The sequence below is a fragment of the Acomys minous genome, assembly GCF_964271855.1.
Source record: "Acomys minous genome assembly, chromosome: 9".
NCBI classification, from domain to species: domain Eukaryota; kingdom Metazoa; phylum Chordata; class Mammalia; order Rodentia; family Muridae; genus Acomys; species Acomys minous.
In genome coordinates, this window is record NC_140490.1 from 98844663 (window position 1) to 98866013 (window position 21351).

Genomic DNA, 21351 nt, shown 5'->3' on the forward strand with positions numbered 1-21351 from the left:
TTAAGGAGGCTAACCCTGATGGCTTGGTGACTGATTCATCAGCAGGTAATTAAAAACAGATTTTTAAAATGTTTTCTTTTTCTTCTTTCTTATCCTTTCTTAAATTTAATACCTGACAAGGAATTTTGTTTATGTTTACACTTGGTGTTTGTAAAACAGTAAAAATATTGTTTATGTGTTGGGTTTAGAAAGTTATCTGTGGCACAGTTTCAACAGTTATGTAGTCCATTAGAGTCTGAAGTTATGAGTAAACTTCTGGACTATTACTACATTATGATTGCTTAAAGAAAACTCAAGTCTGTCTGAGGGATGATGTGCTATAGCTCTTGAATAAGTGATGAGACAAGCGTATTTGTGGCTGCTTTTGAGTAGATGGATGCTTGTTGCATAGACCAGCTTACACGCTGAGATTAGATGTTGCAGTTAAGGAATTTCTCTAGGAATGAAGTAGTAGCAAGCATTGACTGCATGCTTTGGTTAATGCATTTGAAGGCAATTCTTGTCCTCAGTTACTTTAAATTCATAATACATTTTGAAGTAAGTGCGATGGTATATGTTTGTAAACCTAGCACTTGAGAGGCCAAGGCATGAGAGTCACAAGTTCTAATCTATCCTTAGCTATAAAGTAAGATCTGAATTTTTCAAAAACCAAACTCCTAAACAAATATGTATAGATATTTGGAGGCTATTCTAATTATTTTTCATTTATAAATTATGTTAACAAATTGTAACCTGTACCCTAAGTAAATCACATATGCTCAATATTGTGAAATGTGATTATATTCCCTTATAGGGAATGGATTCACAGTGATTTTCTTTACTACTATGTGATTGTGATACTTAATTACAAAAATTGAGTGTTTGTAAGTGATATACATTTAACACATTGCTATGCTCTCTTCTAGAGCTACAGTCTTTAGAGCAACAATTAGAAGAAGCCCAAACAGAAAATTTTAACCTTAAGCAGATGAAAGATCTGTTTGAACAGAAAGCAGCCCAACTTGCTACTGAAATCGCAGGTATATTGAGTCTGAATTTTTTTAGCCAGTAAATAATTTTTACTACCTCTTCTTCATTATATGCCCTAGGAACCCATCTAATATTTTAAGTGTGACTATGGAAGAATTAATGAAGTTTAATAATATGAGTTGCTGTATAAATTATTTTGTTTGTCCTTTAGTGTTTTTTCTTTAGTAGATTCTTCTTGAAATTTAAACATAAATTTTGTTTTTTGATTTAATGATTAAAAAGTAGCATTTAAAATAAATTGAATTTAATTTATTTAAATTTAAAATAAATCTATAATATATTGGAGATTTAATACTTGGTTATACTATCAATTATTCATACTGTATATTTTTTAATTATATGGTTTTGGTAAAATGTTTTATGTATGTACATTAAAATGCTAAGTAGCATACTTTTGAGTGGAATTTAACATAATCACAATTTTATTGAGTATATGTATGGGTACTTAAGGAATGTGAATTGGACTTAAGTGTGTATAAGCTTGCAGATTAATATATGAGGATTTATAAAACCTTCCTTCAGGGCTGATATTATGAAATTATTATTTGTATTGCTATCTTTAATTAGATATTAAGTCAAAATATGATGAGGAAAAGAGTCTCCGAGAAGCTGCTGAACAAAAAGTGACTCACCTGACAGAAGAATTAAGCAAGCAGACAACTGTAATTCAAGATCTGAAAACTGAATTGGTAATTTAGGAACATGTATTATAATGTTAATTTATAGATTCCTAATTAAAATGAAATCTATATGATGCTAGGCCTGTAATTAAGTGATAGAGCACTTGCCTCGCATGTAGGGAGCTTTGAGTTGAATATCTAGCTGAAGAAATATTTAAAAAATAGTTTAATGAACTGGAGACAATAGAAAAATTCCTTATACCCTTCTCCCTACATATATACTCTATGATTTTTAAAAATACACATTATAAAGGTTATGGCATTTAACTCCTTTTTTAACATTATTGTTTCTGTCTCAACGCAATTTGTTTGTTGGTTGGTTTGTTTTTTTTAAGTATTTCCTATACTCGCACCTCTGGTGCTGTCATTTCCTCACACTTCATATTCCTTTGAGACAGAATCTCACTATGGAGCCTTGGCCAGCATGGAAATTGCTATGTTGACCAGACTGGCCTCCGACTCACAGAGTGCCTCTGCTTCCTGAGTGCTGGGACTGAAGGCGTGCTCCACCACGCCAGACATTTCCTCACACTTCAGTCTCATAAATGCATCTAGTTTTAGGATTACCTCCATCTGGAATGAAATTTTATTTCAAATCCTACAAGTATAGCATTCAAGTCCTATTCCGTGACTGTATCTGTCACGAGGTACATGGCTTTACAATGGTGGACCTGTCTTTGACATCTTCTTTATATAGCACTCAGTAAATACATGAATAGATCACTGAACTACTAGCAACCTACTGAAAACCCTAAACAAGCTTACATCTTCTCTTCGTTTAAATTTTGTTGTTGTAGCACTGCAAGGGATTGACCCCATGGCTCCATCTCGGCAAGAGCTCCACTCAGAGCTGGAACGCTTTTTTATTTTCATTGCCACCTTCTTAGAATAGAGAAGAACAAATACACTGTTTACCAAGTCGTTGTCATGATTAACATGCACAGTTTGTTAAGGAAAACAAAGGAGATGAAATCGTAAGGATAAATGTGAATTTGCTAGAGTGCAGCTTGATGATACTGTTAATTAGAATGGAAAGAGGCAGGGCGTTGACTCATTGGCGGAGGGTACCAGTGTTCAGTACTTAAGGTCTAAAAATTGGCAATAATGATTGTTTTTATTTTGTTCTCTTTTCCAAAATGTATATTATTCAAAAATATATATTATTTTAGTTTTCTTAAACTGTAATATTTAGTAAAAGGTGTGCTTTCACAGCTTCAGAGACCTGGTATAGAAGATGTGGCTGTGCTGAAGAAAGAACTGGTCCAGGTTCAAACACTGATGGATAATATGACTTTGGAACGTGAGAGAGAATCTGAAAAACTCAAAGATGAATGCAAAAAGTTACAATCAGAATATGCTAATTCAGAGGTAAGGAAGGCACCCAGGAATGTTTCCGTGATAGATTACTATTTTGCCTAAGAAATGATACATATAGCTAGATAATAAAGCTAGTCCATAAGTGATAATTGAATTTATCTTAATTTGGGAGGAGTAAACAAAGTGTGATGTCATTTCCAACAGTTACATTAATAATGTTTTGGGAAAATATTTAGAAATAATTTCTTCTTTCTATTTTTCCTCTTGTTCTTTTCAATTTTTTGACATGCACTCTCACTGTATTGCTCGGGTTCCATTTAACCTTCTAGGCACAAGTCAGCCTCGGTCTCTGGAGTAGCTGAGATGACAGGAGGGCACCACAGGACCTCGCGGAAGATTTGCTTTCTAATAGGCGTATTTCTAGTTGATTGACATTGAGTGATGTAGGTGAGCATAGTCTTTGCAGTGCTGTAATTGCAACATGGAGAGATGGCTCAGCAGAAGACCAGGATTTGGTTCCCAGCACCCACATGGCAGCCCACAACCATCTGTACTTCACTTCTAGGGGTCTGATGCTCTCTTTTTAATGTGCTGCACAGACATACATGTAGGCAAAAGTAAATCTTAAAAAATTCTCCAGTCTACCACCATAATGATCTCGTTTACCGTATATGGTCACATACACCTAGCACTCTAGCATTTGGAGGCTAAGACAGTAGGATCATGATTTTGAGACCAGTCTCTGTGTGTTCCAGATCTCCTGTTCCAGGGGATCTGACATTGGTTTCTTGACCTCTATGGGCACTGCACATACATGGTGCATACACATCCATGCAAGTAAAACTCCCATATTCTTACAATTAAAATAAGTAAATATTAAAAAAATAAGATGCTGAATCAAAGTCTGATAAGGAAAAGTGCATTTTAGACGTCTTTGACTTGAGTGTGCCCGGTCACTTGTTCTCTACTTAGTAAAGCACTCCAGTTGAGTAGATCTGGCTTCTGAGTGATACCTTCTCAAGCTAAGAACGTGCTCTCTTGATTTAAAGATGCCGTTGAATGTTATTTGACATTTCCATATAAATGAGCATAGAGACTAAATTTTAGTCAAAGTAATGGTGGCTTTAGAATATACATATTTTAACGTATAATTCCCTCTGACTTTCCCAGTTGGCCATTCGAAAGTCATACTTGTTAAATAAGAATATTAGCAAAAGCCAGGCAGGGGTGGTGTACACATTTAATTCAGGCGGCAGGCGGATCTCTGAGTTCAAGGCCAGCCTGGTCTGGTTTACAGAGTGTATTACAGGACAGCAGGTCTACACATAGAAACTTTGTCTCAAAATATGAAAAACATACCAAAATAAAACAACAACAAAACCTTGATATATATTTATATAACATACTACAGTTTGATGATAGGAGATAGTTTTAAATAAATTTAGGAATTCTTGTAAGCTTAGTTTAATGGGGTTTTTTGCAAATTTGTACTTTTATTAATTTAGGTTAAAATAATCTGTAATGCAGTGAGGAGAGAAATTCAAAGTGTAAATGTTATAAGTGAAGTTAAAATATTCAGAGTAAAGAAATTTGGTGTCTTGCTTCTTTGTCCTTAAATAAACAGGGATAATTGTAGGAACCAATGATTTTATTTTCTGGAAAAAATGTGCCTGGGATGAGAGGAAAGTGAGCCTGAGGGAGCATGTGGTGGCATATGCCTTTGTAGGCAGAGCTCTGGTTTCCAGGCGAGCCTAGTCTATATAGTGAGCTCCAGTCAGTCAGGGCTGCATAGTGAGCCTCTGTCTTTAAAAAAAATGAGAAGGGGAAGAAAATGACTTATAATTTAGTTCTTTTGCACTCAACTCTGCTTAAGTTTTCACAAAAATTACACCTAAAAGGAATTTGAAATAAATTTAGAAGAGCACTTATTTTTGTTGATTCATGGAATAAATTGTTTATACTTCAACTGTAGTCTTAGAGAATCAAGAATAGCATTTCATCTCTACTAGGTTAGTAGATATTCAGTGATGGATAAACCTCCCAGATATGTTAAATATTTTCAGTAACTTTAAGAAGTAGGATAAGGCCCAACGGTGGTGGCGTACACCTTTAATCCCGGAACTCTGGTGATGGAGGCAGGCAGGTTTTTTAGTTTGAGGCCAACCTGGTCTATTAGAGAGCATGGCAGGCAGGGCCTCACGAAGGAACTCTGTCTCTAAAAAACAAACCAAAACGCAGCAGCTCCCTTCCACCACCACCCCAAAAGGAAGCAGCAGAAGAGTCAGACTAATACTGCCATTGGACATGGATTTCTTTGGACACCACTAGATTTTGGATTCTGCACCACGTCATTTTGGATATGGTGTTAGCTAAAGATGTGTCATTTGATCCTGTGGAGTTATTGCATCTATTTTACACATTAGGAACCTGAAGTTCAGTGAGGAGTAACTTGCTTTCAGGTCACACATCCAAACTAAAGAACATAGGTCTTACTCAGGCCCGGCACGTCTCCCTTACTATCCTGTCTTCTGTTTAAGTTGTCTCATAATGGCCTCATGAGTGGCTTTGTGCTGGTAATCCTTTTGTTTGCTTGGTTTTTGTGTTTACTTTGAGATAGGCCAGGCTAACTTGGAATTCTCTATGTAGCCCATTGTGACTCTCTGTGCCAGCCTCCTAGGATGGATTGAGGAGTGCGAGCCGTCACACCAAGCTTTTTGTGATACTATTCCTGTCCTGATATTTATTATTACCTTAGTGTTTGCCAGAATTGTATGTTTTAAGTATTGAATAAGAGCTGAAAATATTTTAAGTTGTATCTAATACTATTTCCTTATTTTAAAATTAGCATAATTAATTGTTTCATCTCATATATTTTTTCATATCTTCATTTGCTTTTTGGTTTCTACTTAGTATGAATATGTAACATATTTTATTAAAACTCATTTCTGTTTGTTCTCAGCTAAGTGTATTAGTGAATTATGGCACTTAAAATTTTACTAGAAACAAATTATTAGAGATGTGTTTCCTTTTACTTAATCAGAATCATAACACATTAAAAGCCATTAAGGAAGCTAGAAGTATAGGATTTTTCAACTGTTCTCTAGTTGGGGTTGATGTTATGTAATCTGGAATACATTATTAAATATACCTTTGGTTTATTTTCATCAAACTTACATATCTTTGAATTAATTACATTTGTCTATATACTTATAAAAGTATATTTTTATTGTAAAGCATTTCAAGTGCTTAATGAGGAGTTGGAGAGTTTATAGAATGGAGATTGAAGGTTTAAAGATTTAAAATTATTTCTAAAAACCTTCATCAAGGTAACTATCAAAGAAAACAGCAATGAACTTAGATATGGTATTTAATGGGGATGATTTTTAAAGAATATTATTTGCATTCCAAATAATCTTATTTGAATTCTAATCTTAAGAACAAAAATGTTTATGCAAGTAGGGAATAAGTATGATTATAATTATACATATCTTTTAAGAATACATTTCAATATTAAGTATATTAGTTTAAAAGATCACATTTGTATGTTTGAACATTTTTATTGTGTTCTCAGTGTGCACCTTGTCAGTATTGTCTTCCACCTTTCATCCATCATTTTATTTTTTTTTCTGCTTTCTAATGGAGATGCTTAAATTTGAGGTAATGTGCTTCGGGAGACTTGTTAGTTTTGGTAATATCCTATCTACCACCTTCTATTGCCATGTGCAGTTTTGTGTTTTAAGGCAATCTTAGAACTTTGCAGACATGCTCATTTTTGTTTTTTTAATCAAATAAGTTTTCGTCCATTTTAAATGACTACTTCTTAATAGTAGTAGACTATTCAAGCAGAAATTATAATTCAGTAGCGCTACCAGAATGTCTAGCCAAAATACTGTTCCTTAGTTATCTGTAACTTTAAGGTCCTACTAAACATTTAGTGCTAAGTTCAATAACATAGAATCAAGAAAAATAAACATCTTGTTAGGGTCTCAAATACTGTTCTAATGGGAATAAATACTAAATCTTTGAGAGGATGGCCATTCATTAGAGAGAATATTTTGAATAAATCCTAAGCTGCAGAAATAGTATTAGCTGTTAGGTAGGAATCCACCACTAAGTCAGTGTCTGCTCTTACAAGACGCCTATTCCTTCGTGGGAATTCACTAATGTGTGACAAAGCCAATGTCGATTTCTGTGAGTTAGCTTTTTATTGATGTGACAGTCACTTGAAAGAAACAATATCAAAGGAGGAAAGGTTTATTTTGTCTTATGGTCTCAATCCAGATTTGGCTGAACCTTTTGCTTTAGACTATCGTGGCAGCTAGGGACTGCAACAGAGGCTGCTTGCTTCCAGTACCCAGGAGGCACAGAGCCGGGAACTGGGTCAAGATGCTCCTGGTGACCACTTCCTCTAACTATGCCTCACCGCCTAATAATGGGATCAGATCATAAATTAATCAATATATTGATCATTTGATTAAGTCAGTGTCCTCATATCCAATCCATGACCTCTCAGTGTGCCTTTTGAGCTGTTTGTCTAACCAAACCATACCGTGGTAGGAAGTGAACTGATAATAAGTGCTATGAACAAGGAGGAAGAGGAGGAGGAGGAGGAAGGAAGGAAGAAGAAAAGCAGGGTGTGTGCTGTTCTAGAGCCAGGAATAATGTGGCACAGTTTTAGTTAGCATGGCTGAGAAAGATCTTGAGGGTATGACTAAGAAGAACATGATAAGTGGGAGTCATCATGGACTCTGTAAGGAGGGATCCTGGAAAGTGATTATAGCGAGGGCTGCGCCGCAAGCCACAGATGACCTAGTGCTGGTAGGTGGCGCGGAAAGAAAGACCTTGCAATGTCAAGTGTGGTACTATCTGAAGAGAAAATGTATTCTACCCCCTTTAAATTTTTCCTTTATCATTATTTTCCCCAAATGACCACAATGCATTGTCATTTTAAAAGATGTAATTGATTGGTAGTGTGCGGTGGGAACGGGAAGTCTCCATGGTGCACCTTTCCTCCTTCCCCTTGTGACTGATGTCTACTTCTTTGTGTAGACACTTCCCACATCTCTTTCCTAGTGATCAGACTTAAACTCTAAACCGAACTTGTTTTCTTAATTTATGGTTATTAAAGTAAAATAAGTCCAAGTGCTTGATCATCCAACTCAGTCATTATGTGTTTAATTGACTTCTGAAATTTGAAACCATTGTTTTTCTAAATGGATGAGATACAGCACCACTTTAAATACTTCAGAAAATTAGTTCTCTGTGCAAGGACTAATTTGTAATATATATATAGATATCATCTACATACATATCATGTATGTATAAGTTGTTGGTGTGCTAAGAGCAGAATTTTGAATTTATGATTATCCATCTTGTAAAGTTTATTCATCATAAAAAATATATGCAATGGGAATTACTAATTTTTAAGTATGTGAAAAGTAGAGCCAGCAAGAAATATTAGAAATATAAATATCATTTGTTAATATCCTTTGCAGTAGCTTTCTGCTGTGTGAGCTTTCATGTACTAGAGGTGTGGCTTTTCAAGATATTTGCCCACCTGCTTTTCCTTTTTATTATCTTTAAACAACCAAACTATCTGAACAATAAACATTAAATATTTTGTTATTAAAAATGTTTAAATTCACTAAGACAAGTTTCTGTTTAGCTGTTAACACTTGACCATAGAGTGGTCTTGGTTAATGAAACTACTTAGCTCAGCAACTTCTTTGGATAAACATACCCTCACTATAATTAGAAAAATGATTCTCCAAAATCAAACCATTTTGCATGTTTAATATGCATGTGATGACATGAGAGGAAAAGTTTCTGCTGTGGAAGCTTGGAGACTCTATAGACATAACTTGGTTTCCCTTTTTAAATTCAGGAGGCTTATAGTATAGATTTAAGACCATGAAATTAAAAATTGTAGTTTGATATTACCCCAGACAGATGAAGATGCCAGCATTTCAGTTGATATATCATTTAAATGAATTATATAACTCAGATGTATTTTAAAATTAGTTTTAAGCAAAAAATTTAGGTGGCAGTATTGTTGGTATTAGAATAAAGATCCAGTTGAGAAGTTTCAAATATTACTTCACTTTAACATCATGTCTTCAAATCTTTGTGTGCCTCCATCTCATTTGCTTTAACTTTATTTTTCAGGCTACAATAAACCAACTAAGGAGTGAACTTGCCAAAGGACCCCAGGAAGTGGCAGTATATGTGCAAGAAATACAAAAACTTAAAGATTCAATTAATGAATTAACACAAAAAAACCAGGTAAGAATTTTAAAGCTACATGTAGTGGTGAATAGATTTTAATTTAATCATTAAATTTAATCTTTATAATTAATTAAATTAAATTTATATTATTTATACAGTAGGACAAGATGACTCTTGCTGTGTGTATATATGTGTTTAATGTTAAATATATTCACATACTTGTACAAACTAGTTTCCAAGAACTCTTCATATTGCAAAATTGTGTTTTATACTCCAAGAACAACACTCCCCATTGTCCCTTCCCTGAACTCCGGGCAACCACCATATGACTTTTAGACACCTAAGTCCCTTATGTAAGTGGAGTTATAAAGTATTTGTGGTTTTGTAACTGACATGATTTAGCATAATGTCCTGAAAGACTCTTCCTTGTACCTTATATCAGAATCCTTTCTTTATAGGTGAATGATACTGCACTTTAAGTTTGTGGCATGTTATATACCATCTGCCAATAAGTACTTGGATTGCTTTTTTATTTTGGTTATTACAAATAATACTGCTCAGAACTTAGGTGTATAAATGTCTTTGTGACCCTATTTTTAATTCTTTTGCCTATATATCCAAGAATCGGGTTACTGGATCATATCATAATTATGCTATATATTTATACTGACATATATAATCATAAAAACCGCACAAATAAATAAAAATGTAACACACTCAAATCAACCAGACCCAAAGTTTGTACAACTCAGTGAACTATACATTTAAAACAGGCATTCAGCATGAAAGCTGTGGAGCTTTATATTAAATTTTACACGTTCAGTATCAATTATATCAAATGTGCTTATCTACTACCAAAAAATCCACAATAGATTAGAAGTAGAAAACCAATTTACTTTAAATCCTCTTTCATAACTTGTGTTCTCTTTCGTATGTTGAATCTAGCCAAATACACACCCACACCCACACCCACACCCACACACACACACACATACACACACACAAATATGTGTGTGGGGGCGGGTGTGTGTCTGTGTGTATACACATGCACATGTGCTCATGAGTGCAATATAAGATAACAAGAACAGGAAAGGGTACATGTAAGGTGAGGAGAGCCTGGAGGCACGGTGTATGTGTTTGTGATGCTGGCATCTAATCCAGGCGCTCAGGAATGCACTGCTAGGAAGCACTTGACTGCAGAGCTGTATTCTAGCCTTATTTCCAGTTTGTTTGTTTTTAAAGAACTGCTATACTGATTTCAATTGACATTGCGTGCATCCTTTTACATTCCCATCTACAGGTTGCACAGGTTGCACCAATGCCTCACCAGTAATTGTCTGGGTTTTGTACTTTAGTTTCATTGCCTGTGCTTTAGAAAACAAATGAAGCAATTATTGAATTCAATGTCATAAATTTTTCTTCTATTTTCTTTAGAATTTTGTCACCTTCTGTGTTATGTCTTAGATTCACTTTGGGTTAGTTTTTGTGCACACAGAAGACATTGTGCTGCGTGTGGGTTTTGGCTTTCCTGATAGCATTCGTTGACGATTGTCCTTCCATTGTTGTATGTCAGGGAGCTCTTGACAGTTTACTTGGCTATTGCTTTCATCTGTTTCAGCTCCTGTAACAAAACACCATAAACAGAGTAGCTTATAATTAGCCGAAATTTATTTCTTACTGTTATTTAGACTAGGACATCCAAATTTAGGCATAAGATTTTCTATCTTGATAGAGTGTGCTGTCGGGTCCATAGATGGTGCCGCCTTGTATCCTTGCATGAGAAGGAATGAGGGCCCTCTCTGAGTCATCGTACTTTCTCTTTTTAATAAGAGCACTAATCTTATTCATGAGGCTTTGGTTTAAACTCTAGTAACCTCTCAAAGGCGAAATCTCCTAATACCTTTGCTTTGGGGGGTTGGGATTTGAAACTGTGACTTTGAAAGTCACGGGGGATACAAAGCTCGCAACTATAGCAACCATGCATGTGCCTGCTTACTTCTAGGTATCTGTTTCCCTCATCTTTGCTTCTCTTTATGCCATTACCACGGTGTGATTATTAGCTTGTAGTAAGTTTTGACATCACAAAGTATGAAACTTTCAGATTTTTTTCCTTACGATTTTTGTTTGTTTGTTTTATTTTAATTTTTGAGGTGGGTTCTTGCTATGAGGCTGATGATGTTCCAGAACATGCTACATAACCCAGGCTGGTTATGCCTTAGCCTCTCAGGTGCCATTGTAGACAAGTACCACTGCACCAAGCATCTGTGTGTGTGTGTGTCTGTGTTTCAATGCCAGTGATCTCTGCCTTATTCTTTGTAAATGAACGGCAGTGATATTCAAGTTCAGGATAGGAAAGTATTAGTATTAACGCTGTGGGGTTGCATGTGTGTGGAGGTGTAAATGCCTTTGTATGCCCTGAGGCCAAAGGTTGACATGGTTGTCTTCCTCAATTGTTGTCCACTTTTTATTTATTTTGTAGTTAGGTGTTTGTACAGGTGGTTCTTTTTAAATACACATTTTTGTTTTTGAAAGCCTTATGCATTTTACACTGTATATTGATGATATCTGTCCACCACTACCTACTTTCCTCTCCCCTTAGTGCTTGCTACCTTTTATCTCTCCAAAGCTTATGTTCTGTTAGAAACTGTTAGTAATGATTGCCTGAGTCTAATTAGCGCTGCTCATATGTTCAGGGGTTGTGGCCATCTACTGGGACATGAGTAGTCTCCCATGAACCCAAACGAGAGTGACTGCCCCTCAGCAGCTATTAACTCCTCCTCTGCCAGTGGTGTGCTGTGGGGAGTCCTTATTAGTCCACACTTGACTTGATCTTGGACAGGTTTTGTGCTGGTAATCACAGCTGCTGTGGGTTGAGGCATACACTAAGCCACACCATACCTAAACATCAGCCTTTCCCAGCTCTCCTTCCCACTCCTAGCTCTTCATTCTTCTGTCCTTCTTCTAAGAAGGTCCCTAAGCCTTAGAATGTAGGAAGCCGATGCAGATGATCTACCTGTAGTTGGTCACTCAGTTATGCTTGTACTTTGTCCAGTTATGAGCCTCTGCATTAACTACTAAAAAGAAGCTTCTCTCATTAAAGTGGAAAGAAGCACAGAACTGTGAGTATAAATATAAATAGTTAGAACACTGATAACATGACCATTCACTGAAACAGTAACATGTACCATGATAGGGTCTATGGTCTCCCCGACCATAGGCTTTTTAATGAGATTATAATACCATACAGGAAATATTTCTGTGGATCAGGCCTTATATCTAATCAGGAAGTTGTTGGTTACCCACATAACTATCATTCTATTGTTGTACCAAAGAGCACATCTTACTACTTGGTCATTATTGTAGTTTGTAAGATCAGTGCTGGATAAGACCACTGATGTCTTTTCTCCCCCAGGAACCTACGTAGTACCTTCCAACATGTGTAAGCTAATCAGCAGGGAACGTTTGCAAATCAGTTGGAACTTGGTTTCTCTGTCTTGCATCCAGAGTGAATGTTATCTTCAGTGAAAGGTCTTACTATCTAGTTATGTGGGTAACCAGGAGCATTGGCAATAACCTGTGCTGCCCCTGACCAATAACTCATAGGGAGGTATCATGTGTCTGACACTGTAAGTTTGAATTATTAACAAACCAATGGATTTCCTTAAGGCTTCTCCCTTGGTTTTGGCTCTTCCTGTGTGTATATGGCATGGCCTAGAGAGTGTATGTGTGGAGGTCAGAGGACAGCTTTGTGGCCTTAGTTCTCTCTTTCCATATTTATGTGAGTTCTAGGGATTACACTCAGTTGGCCAGGATTAGCAGCAGCATTTTTACCCAGACATCAGTGGAACCTTTTTTAGCCTGGAACTCACCAGTTCAGCTACATCAGCCAGCCAGTGAAACCCCATGCTCCTCCTGTAGCATCGTATGTGTGTGCTGCCACACCCAGCTACGTGGGTGCTACGTTTCCACACTCGGGTCCTCATGTTTGCACAACGTCCGCTTTGTCCATTGTCTCCTCAGTTCCTATTAATGCTCCCCCCAGCCAGGTCTTTAGTTTCTTAATACTAATGAAGTAGAGAGTAATTAAGTGCTTGTCTTTAAAGATGTGATGAAAATTTTGACTTTGATTTAATAACTTAAACCTAATGTTTTTTGTGAACTGTAGCAAGAGAAAAGTCAAGAAAAAATAAAATTATAATATGAAAAAAGATCATAAATCTTAAGGCCTGTCATGTGAATGAGCTTGGAAGCACATCCAATCCTAGCCAAGTCTTCAGGAATGGCTACCCTGGTCAGCAGCTCATTACAGCTTGAGGAGAGAACTGCTGAGCCTCTAAAGCCATGGGAAAAGATAGATGTTATTGTAAGTTGATGTCACTAAGATTGAGAGTAATTTGCTGCATGTGCCCTTTGCTAGCAATTCTGTTTTACATTCTCAAAATCATTAAGAGCTCCATAGAGTTCATGTTGTGGGAGGTGGAAAGGAGAGGTTGTATCTGTCTATGTTTATCATACTAGACCTTAAAATTTTAAAGTATTCATTAATTTAAGAATATTAACTACTAAACATTAACATCACTGTTCTTATAAAAATGACTACTCCCTCAACACTTGAATTCACTAGGAAGGATGGTGATATGTATCCAAGCCTTCTTAATATCTGGCTTAATATACAGTAGTTATAGTCTCATGTCTGTTTTTATCTTCATAGTCTGCTATGACAAGTAGATCAAGAAAATATATTCACAGTTTTGTAGTTGAAAAAGGAGGCATACTTGAATAGCCTTTCTGATAGTCATGGGTGTTTTTATCTTATATTTATATTTGGTAAATAATAGATTCTCAGATGTTAGTCACTATGTAGCATCTTAAACCAGATCAGTGGTTCTGTATATGTGACACTAAAGTTCACTGGGCTTTCTTGCCTTCTCGTGTATGTGATTTCATTGCATCATTGGTCATGTTGAAAATGCTAGCTTACCAAGTGAGTTCCATCTTTCAAATACTGACACATTTCATCACACAGTATAAAAGCTAACCATTCATCAGCTTTACTTTCAGTGTCAGAATAGATTTAAAGTGTGAGGAAACTGTCAATCTCTTATAGCGCATCTAATTAAAAATAAATAAATAAACTGAAGATTGATTTGTTGATTTTCATTTATCTACTTTTCTTTATTGTCCTGCTGTCCAGTCCTCACTTGAACCATAGTTACTGGCTGTGATTCAACTCAATTCAAATATTTTCGATTTGAAAATCTCTGTACATAATCCTCTCTGGTGGTCCTGGAGATTAAAGCTAAGCCTTGTACATTCTACGCAACCATGCTGCACTGAGCTATAGCCCAGTCCTTTCTGTTTTTTACTTCTTACCTTAAGACAGGTCTTGCTAAGGTCCTTACCTGGCTATGAAATTGGTATCCCCCTGCATTAGCCTTATGGGTAGCCAAGATTACAGACCAGTGCCACTAATCCTGACTTGTACATTATCTGTTGATGTATGTTATGTAAAGTATGATGTTTTCTATGGACCATTGGCTCATCAGTGTAGATAGGTAAAATGTATAATAGGTGGAAAATACTATTTTGTGCTGTTAATGTTTTCAGTTTTTATCTAGTGTTTATAAATTATTGGTCTTAAAAACCTTAAAATCGAAGTGATAAATGGAAGACACTAGCTTATTATTTTTAATAAAAACTGTATTTAAGCAAAATTCTACACCTCAGATTAATTTTTCATATAAATTCTGAATAAACCACAGTCTTTATCTGAGGCTGTGTATATAGCAGGTGGTTGTAACAGACTGAGTTGTTTTGTCATCTTTTTATCTTTGCTGCTTTCCATTTTAGTATTCTTGGCCTTAAGATGCACATAGGCTAAAGCAAAGGCCAGAAATACTTACAATACTGCCATGTATTACCATCCTGTTTTGTAATACAATTGGTCTATTGGGTCTGTAGATTTCTGAGCCACAAATCCGAGCAGCTGTGAATTGGATTTTTAATCTTTTATATGTATGAATACATGTCTTTATCTATACCAGTGTATCACATGTGTGCCTGATGATCTTGAAAGACTGGGGAGGCTTGGATTCTCTGGAACTGGAGTTACAGATAGTCCTGAGTTCCATGTTGGTGCTAAGATCCGAATGCTGGGTTCTCTACAAGAACAGTGCTCTTCACTGCCAAGCCATGTCTGTGGCCCCTATATAACAGTTCTGTCCGAAACGTTTACATTGTTTAAATAATCTAGGCATGATTTAAAGTAAACGGGAGATTTGCATAGGCTTTGCAAATACTACACACATTAAATATGGACTTGAGTGTCCATGTATTTCTGCCATACTTGGAACATCTTGGGACTAACACTGAGCGGTGTACTGATAGGAGAAGTGTAGTGCATGGCCAAAGCCATGTTTATATCCCAGCTTCCCACTTATTGACGAGTTTCTTCTGTTAGAGGTAATATTATCTGCCTCTTAGAATGAACCTGGGTAGTAAACAAACTAAGAAGGTATTAAAGGGTTTCATGAGCTTTTAGGAAGCACCTCAGAAAATTTTGATTTTATTGTTTGTTTTGGTTAGAGTTAGGTCTAGACCATGGTCAAAGTTTTCCTAACTTATAGCCTACTAAATCAGAAAAGGCCTTTATAGAACACATACATTTTTAACTGAGTATTTAAGGATGCTAAAGGGGGGGGGGATTCATAATGGTAAAGGGATTAATAGAACCTCCTTTTGAAAGGTAGATGTGAAACAATATGTAACTATGTAAGAGGAAATGCAGTTCATGGAATGAAGATGTCAGATAGTTATCTATAAAACATTAAAATGTCATTCTTTTTCATTTCTTCCTTTTACACGGGCAAGTAACAATTGTATAACAAATGAATCACAGGGAAATTGTCACTTTTAAGAAAATATGATGGCAACAGAATCCATGTCAGAGAAAGCACCCCGCCCCCACTCTCCTTACCAGAAGACTCACATGGAGCCTGAGCTGCCCATTGGCTACATATGTGTAGGAAGCCTACTTCCAGTCAATGTGTGGTTCTTGGGTGATGCCTCAACCTTAGCAAGCCCCTCTGGGCCCTAGTTAGTTGGCTCTGTTGGTCTTCTTGTGGAGCTCCTGTCTCCCCCAGGTCCTTTTTCCCTTCCCCAACTTTTTCACAAGACTGCCTACGCATTGCCCAATGTCTGGCTGTGAGTCTCAGCATCTGTTGCAAGGTGCTACTGGATGGAGTCCCTCAAATAACAACCCTGCTTGGCTCCTGTCTGCAAGCATAGCATAGTATCGTTAATAGTGTCACAGGTTGGCTCCCTCCCATGAGGTGGTCTCAGGTTGGCCCAGGCGTTGGTTGGACATTCCCCCAATCTCTGCTCTGTCTTTATCCCTGCACATCTTGTAAGCGGGAGAAGAGGACGAGCTCAGTCCTGAAGCAACTTGATGAGTTTGGGTGAATTGGAAACAGGGCTCCCCTTTTCTGAGGAATAGCGGAGGGAGATGGGGCGGGGAGGTGGGACTGGTAGGTAAGGAGGGATGGGGTATGACCAGATGTAAAGTGAATAAATAAATTAAGTTAAAAATATATGATGGGAAAACAATTGATAAGAAAATTAAAAGGGAAGCTTTCATTACATAAATGATTATTATCTAGGGTTCATATGTACCTTATAATTTAAACTTGAGTAGGACAAATCATAGGGACAGTTAATTGGTTTACTGTCTAAATTATGTGTTTTAAGAAATTAATTTAATTAAAATCATAATAGTGACTGCTTCTTAGTTAAATTGTATTAGGCTCAACTTCAGACTTCTCATGTGTGAATAGGAGTAATATCCATCTCAAAATTTGCTGTAAGGATAGATATGGAGAATTAAAAGAGCTCACTGCTTTCTTTAGTGGACTCTGCTGTATTTTTAAACAGCTAATGTTAAAAGTTGAGTGCTGGGATTATAGGTGTGTGCTACTGCCTCAGCTTGATAGAGTTTGATTAATATTTTAGGACAAGAGAATTTTAAATAGTCACTGCTTGCCATGCTCTTTTGCTCGCTAGATAGTCAAGGTATCTGAAGATGTGTAGAAAGGATGGATTACTCGGTGACTTTATAAGTAAGCCTGTGGGAAAGAAAATTAGCTTACAAATAGCCTTAACCTTATCCCACCCAGCTGCTCAGTGTCTGCTAGCATGGTTATACTATGAATTTCAGTAGCTTACAATCTTTAGGAATGATTTTTATAGGTCAATAAGCAGATTTAATTTAGCATATGAATATAAAATATTATTTCTCTAAATATGAGCTCTAAATGTGGCATTATATAGAGACTTTTTGAAGTTACTAATTAATAAGACGTGTTATAAAAAGATTGTCCTAATATGCTGTTAAATCAAAAGTGTCATTTCTCCTAGTCTTTTGACTGCTGTGTTGGAATGCTTTTGTTGCTTGGTTAAAGCATATACCTGCTGACTGACTGCAAATTTCTGTTCATCCTCTTCTGAGTTTGTTGTCACCCTTGTCTTAGTTTGGTTTTCTACTGCTTGATGAACACATGAACAAAAAGAAAGTTGTGGAGGAAAGGGTTTACTTGCCTTCCACCTCAGCATTGTCACCGTCACAGAAGGGAACTAGAACATACCAGTATGCAAAATACTTTTTATGGAATGAAAAATAGCTTTAACTTTTTAACTTAAGTAGAAACATATGTATGCGGGATACCACCAAATGTACATTTTTTCAGGTAATGGCAGTATTTTCTTGGTAAATATTAATTTGTGTCAGTACAGTTTACTCATGATGACCAATAGTAAAATTCTAAGTTGGTATGTCATAATTCTTTCCTAAAGTATTTTCTACAGTTTTACACTACAGTATCGACTACTGGAAAGTTAAAAAGTACTAAAATATAAAATTTTAAATTGATATTTCAGAACTTGACTGAAAAGTTACTGAAGAAAGAACTGGACTACACTCACTTAGAAGACAGGCATAATGAGCAGTCAGTGAGTAAAAGGAATACAGAGGCAGCTCTGCATCAGAGGGACCTGGATTGCCAGCAGCTGCAGGCAAGGCTAGCTGCGGCAGAAAGCTCACTGCAGAGGGCCCAGGCAGAACTCACCGAGAAGGGAGAGGCTGCTCAGAAGCTCAAAGAAGAGCTGCGGGAAGTGGAGAGCAAGCACCAGCACCTCCGGGTGGAGCTGAAGCAGCTGCAGCAGCAGCGGGAAGAGAAGGAGCAGCATGGGCTACAGCTGCAAGGGGAGGTGAGCCAGGTGAGCACGCTGACACCACTGCCCAGCATTTGCTGACTGACACAAGCGCCTCAGAGGCGTGCCTGTACGCGGTGTGTGTGTGTGTGTGTGTGTGTGTGTGTGTGTGTGTGGTGTAGTAAGCTTTAGCTGTTGCAGGTAATTCAGATTGTTCACCATTCTTTAGTTAAATATTCCTGCAGGGCTGGAGACAAGACTCAGCTACTCAGAGCACTGACTGCTCTTCCAGAGGACCTAGTTGGGTTCCCAGCATCCACATGACAGCTCATATCCACCATAACACCAGCTCCAGGAGATCTGATCCATTTTTTGGCCTCCTGAGCACCGGGCACACACATGGTGCACAAATATACGTGCAAGCAAAACACTAATACAAATGAATAAAACTTTAAACAATAATAATAATTTTTAAAAATATAAGTTAAAAAATTAAGTCAAGTGTGGTGGTTCTTCAGAATGAAAAACTAATAGAAATCACTGTGGGAAATTCAAAAGAATCTGTCTAAATGTGCCTTGAATATCATAATTTTTAGGTTTGATTTTATTATTTACATCCTTTTGTTTGGCTAGAACCCTTGCTCACCCCTGGACAAGCCCTCCTTCCCCAACTCCACCCTCACTGGGAAACCTGCAAAAAAAGGGAAGGCCCTAAGAGCCCTGTTCCGCATTTTTGGCAGCTGTAGCTGGGCACTTAGGCTGGCATTTGGTGACTGGCAGCACCTTGGTCTCCTGGATTTGTTAAAGTGTATTATTATTTTGTGTAGGTGTTTTGCTGGCACATGCATGTGGTACCTGCAGAGTCCAGAAGAGGGAGTCAAATACAGTAGAGCGGGAGTTACAGATGCTTGTGAGCTGGTGCTGGAATCCAACCCAGAGTCTAGAAAAGCAGCTAGTGCTCTTAAACTGCTCAGTCACCTCTCCAGCCTAAGGCTCCTGTATTTATTTTTTTATTTTTTTCCTCCTGTATTTTTTAAAGGAAAAATAAAATAGCTACAAAATATGCAATGCTTACTCATAATTTTATGTGATTTATTATAATTTATGTGATGAAAATTCAGTTGCAGTTTGTTATTCCATAGTATACATTGTGAAAGGATATACAGTGAAAAAGTGGCATACAGTTAACTGGTGAAAAATACAGTTTCATAAAGTAGGTGGGGTATGTGTGTGTGTATGTGTGTGTGTTTATACTTACACACATGTGTACATTTTCATTTCTGCTTTAAAGTTACACAGCAAGCTTCTGGAGGCGGAGCGCCAGCTTGGGGAGGCACAAGGCAGACTGAAGGAGCAGAGGCAGCTGTGCAGTGAGAAGCTGATGGACAGGGAGCAGCAGGTGGCTGACTTACAGCTTAGGCTCTCCCGCCTGGAGGAGCAGGTGAGCCAGCATCTGAAGCGGAGCTGACTGGAAGTGTCTTTAGCATGGCAAGGCTCATCTCTGCATCAGGAATTTTAACTGTAACTGTAAGGAGGCTTTCACCAGGAACCTCCTTGGTCTGATCCTTGAGCTGCTGTGTTCTTCTACCCAGGAAGAGCCACTTCCTAAGGAGCCATCACCACCCCCGATGTGGAGCTTAGCAGCATGCAAATACTGAGCTCACATCTCCTGAAGGCTTTACTTCTAATGACTGACCACGTGGGTGTAACAGCTCAGTGACATCACACCCATCAGCACACATCAGGCTCTACAAAAGACATGCCTCCAAACCATCTATTGAATGCCAGCCCAGAAAATGTAGTTGCTCAAATTGCACCCATATGTGGTTAACGTAAATGTTATCATTGAATTATGACTTTTATTTGAATTTTTAAAAAACGCAGGTTAGAATCTGTTAATTTAGTGATAGATTTTCTTTAGCAGTAAATGAACTATTAAAGTGAAAAGAAATGTAGATACTGTAGTGTAGGTTATTGTTGCACACTTACTTTAGCATGTTGGTATACAAAAATGCAGTGATGAGCTAATGCCAGTCTGAAGATTTGTTTTCTTTTTAGGATGAGACTTAATGGGTAGAGGACTGCTTCTTAATCATGAAATTGCATTTCTATAAGTAACAAGAAACTGCTTTAAAGCTGATTTTTCCACATGGCTTTGATTTATTTTTCTTTTCCAATTTGGAATTTGACATAATGCCAGATATTTATGCTTAATATGATCATAATATGTCTTAAGTTCTCAACTAACAGTCTACATTTTTTTAAGTTGAAGGAAAAGGTGACAAATTCCACAGAATTGCAACATCAGTTAGAAAAATCAAAACAACAGCATCAAGAACAGCAAGCTCTCCAGCAAAGCACTACAGCCAAACTCCGAGAAGCTCAGGTAAGTGTGTTCTGTTAACTTTCTAAGCAAAAGTGGAACAGCGTCATTAGTCTTCTGCAGTGATAGAACCAAATAATGCAAAACACTTGATGAACCCTTTAGATAGTTTTAAGTAATTGTCAGAAAATTCTTATTTCTTTCAATTTATATGAGAAAAAGTTAAAGTACTTTAAAATTATTTATTATAAACACATTTGTTTTATATTTAATTTATAAAGTTTCAAATATATTACATTTATTAGATATTTTTATTTGTTAAGTTGCTTAATTAGATAAAAAGATGAGGAGATGGCTTAGCTGGTAACATGCTGGTTGTACAAGCATGAAGCTACTCATGAAGCTTGAGTTCATATTCCTGCTACCCAAGTGAGGAACTGTGCATCCCAGCATACAGGCACTGCAGTCTCAGTGCTGAAGAGTTGGTGGGCTTGCTGGCCTCCATCTAGCCAGTCATTAGTCAGGAGAGAGCGTGTCTCGAAAAGCAAAGTGGAGAAGCAATGGAGGAAGACA

At 37.0% G+C, this 21351-nt stretch overlaps 1 protein-coding gene across 3 annotated transcripts in view; it reads left to right on the forward strand.

Moving 5' to 3' along the window:
• EEA1 (early endosome antigen 1) overlaps window positions 1-21351 on the forward strand; it is a 114576-nt gene that overhangs the window by 46837 nt on the left and 46388 nt on the right. For all 3 annotated transcript variants that reach the window (XM_084796689.1, XM_084796687.1, XM_084796688.1), the window contains 8 exons: window positions 6-45; window positions 906-1019; window positions 1597-1718; window positions 2922-3077; window positions 9192-9308; window positions 18183-18521; window positions 19747-19896; window positions 20722-20841. In XM_084796689.1, the coding sequence (XP_084652815.1) occupies window positions 6-45; window positions 906-1019; window positions 1597-1718; window positions 2922-3077; window positions 9192-9308; window positions 18183-18521; window positions 19747-19896; window positions 20722-20841 (1158 nt within the window). The remainder of the gene's footprint in view (window positions 1-5; window positions 46-905; window positions 1020-1596; window positions 1719-2921; window positions 3078-9191; window positions 9309-18182; window positions 18522-19746; window positions 19897-20721; window positions 20842-21351) is intronic.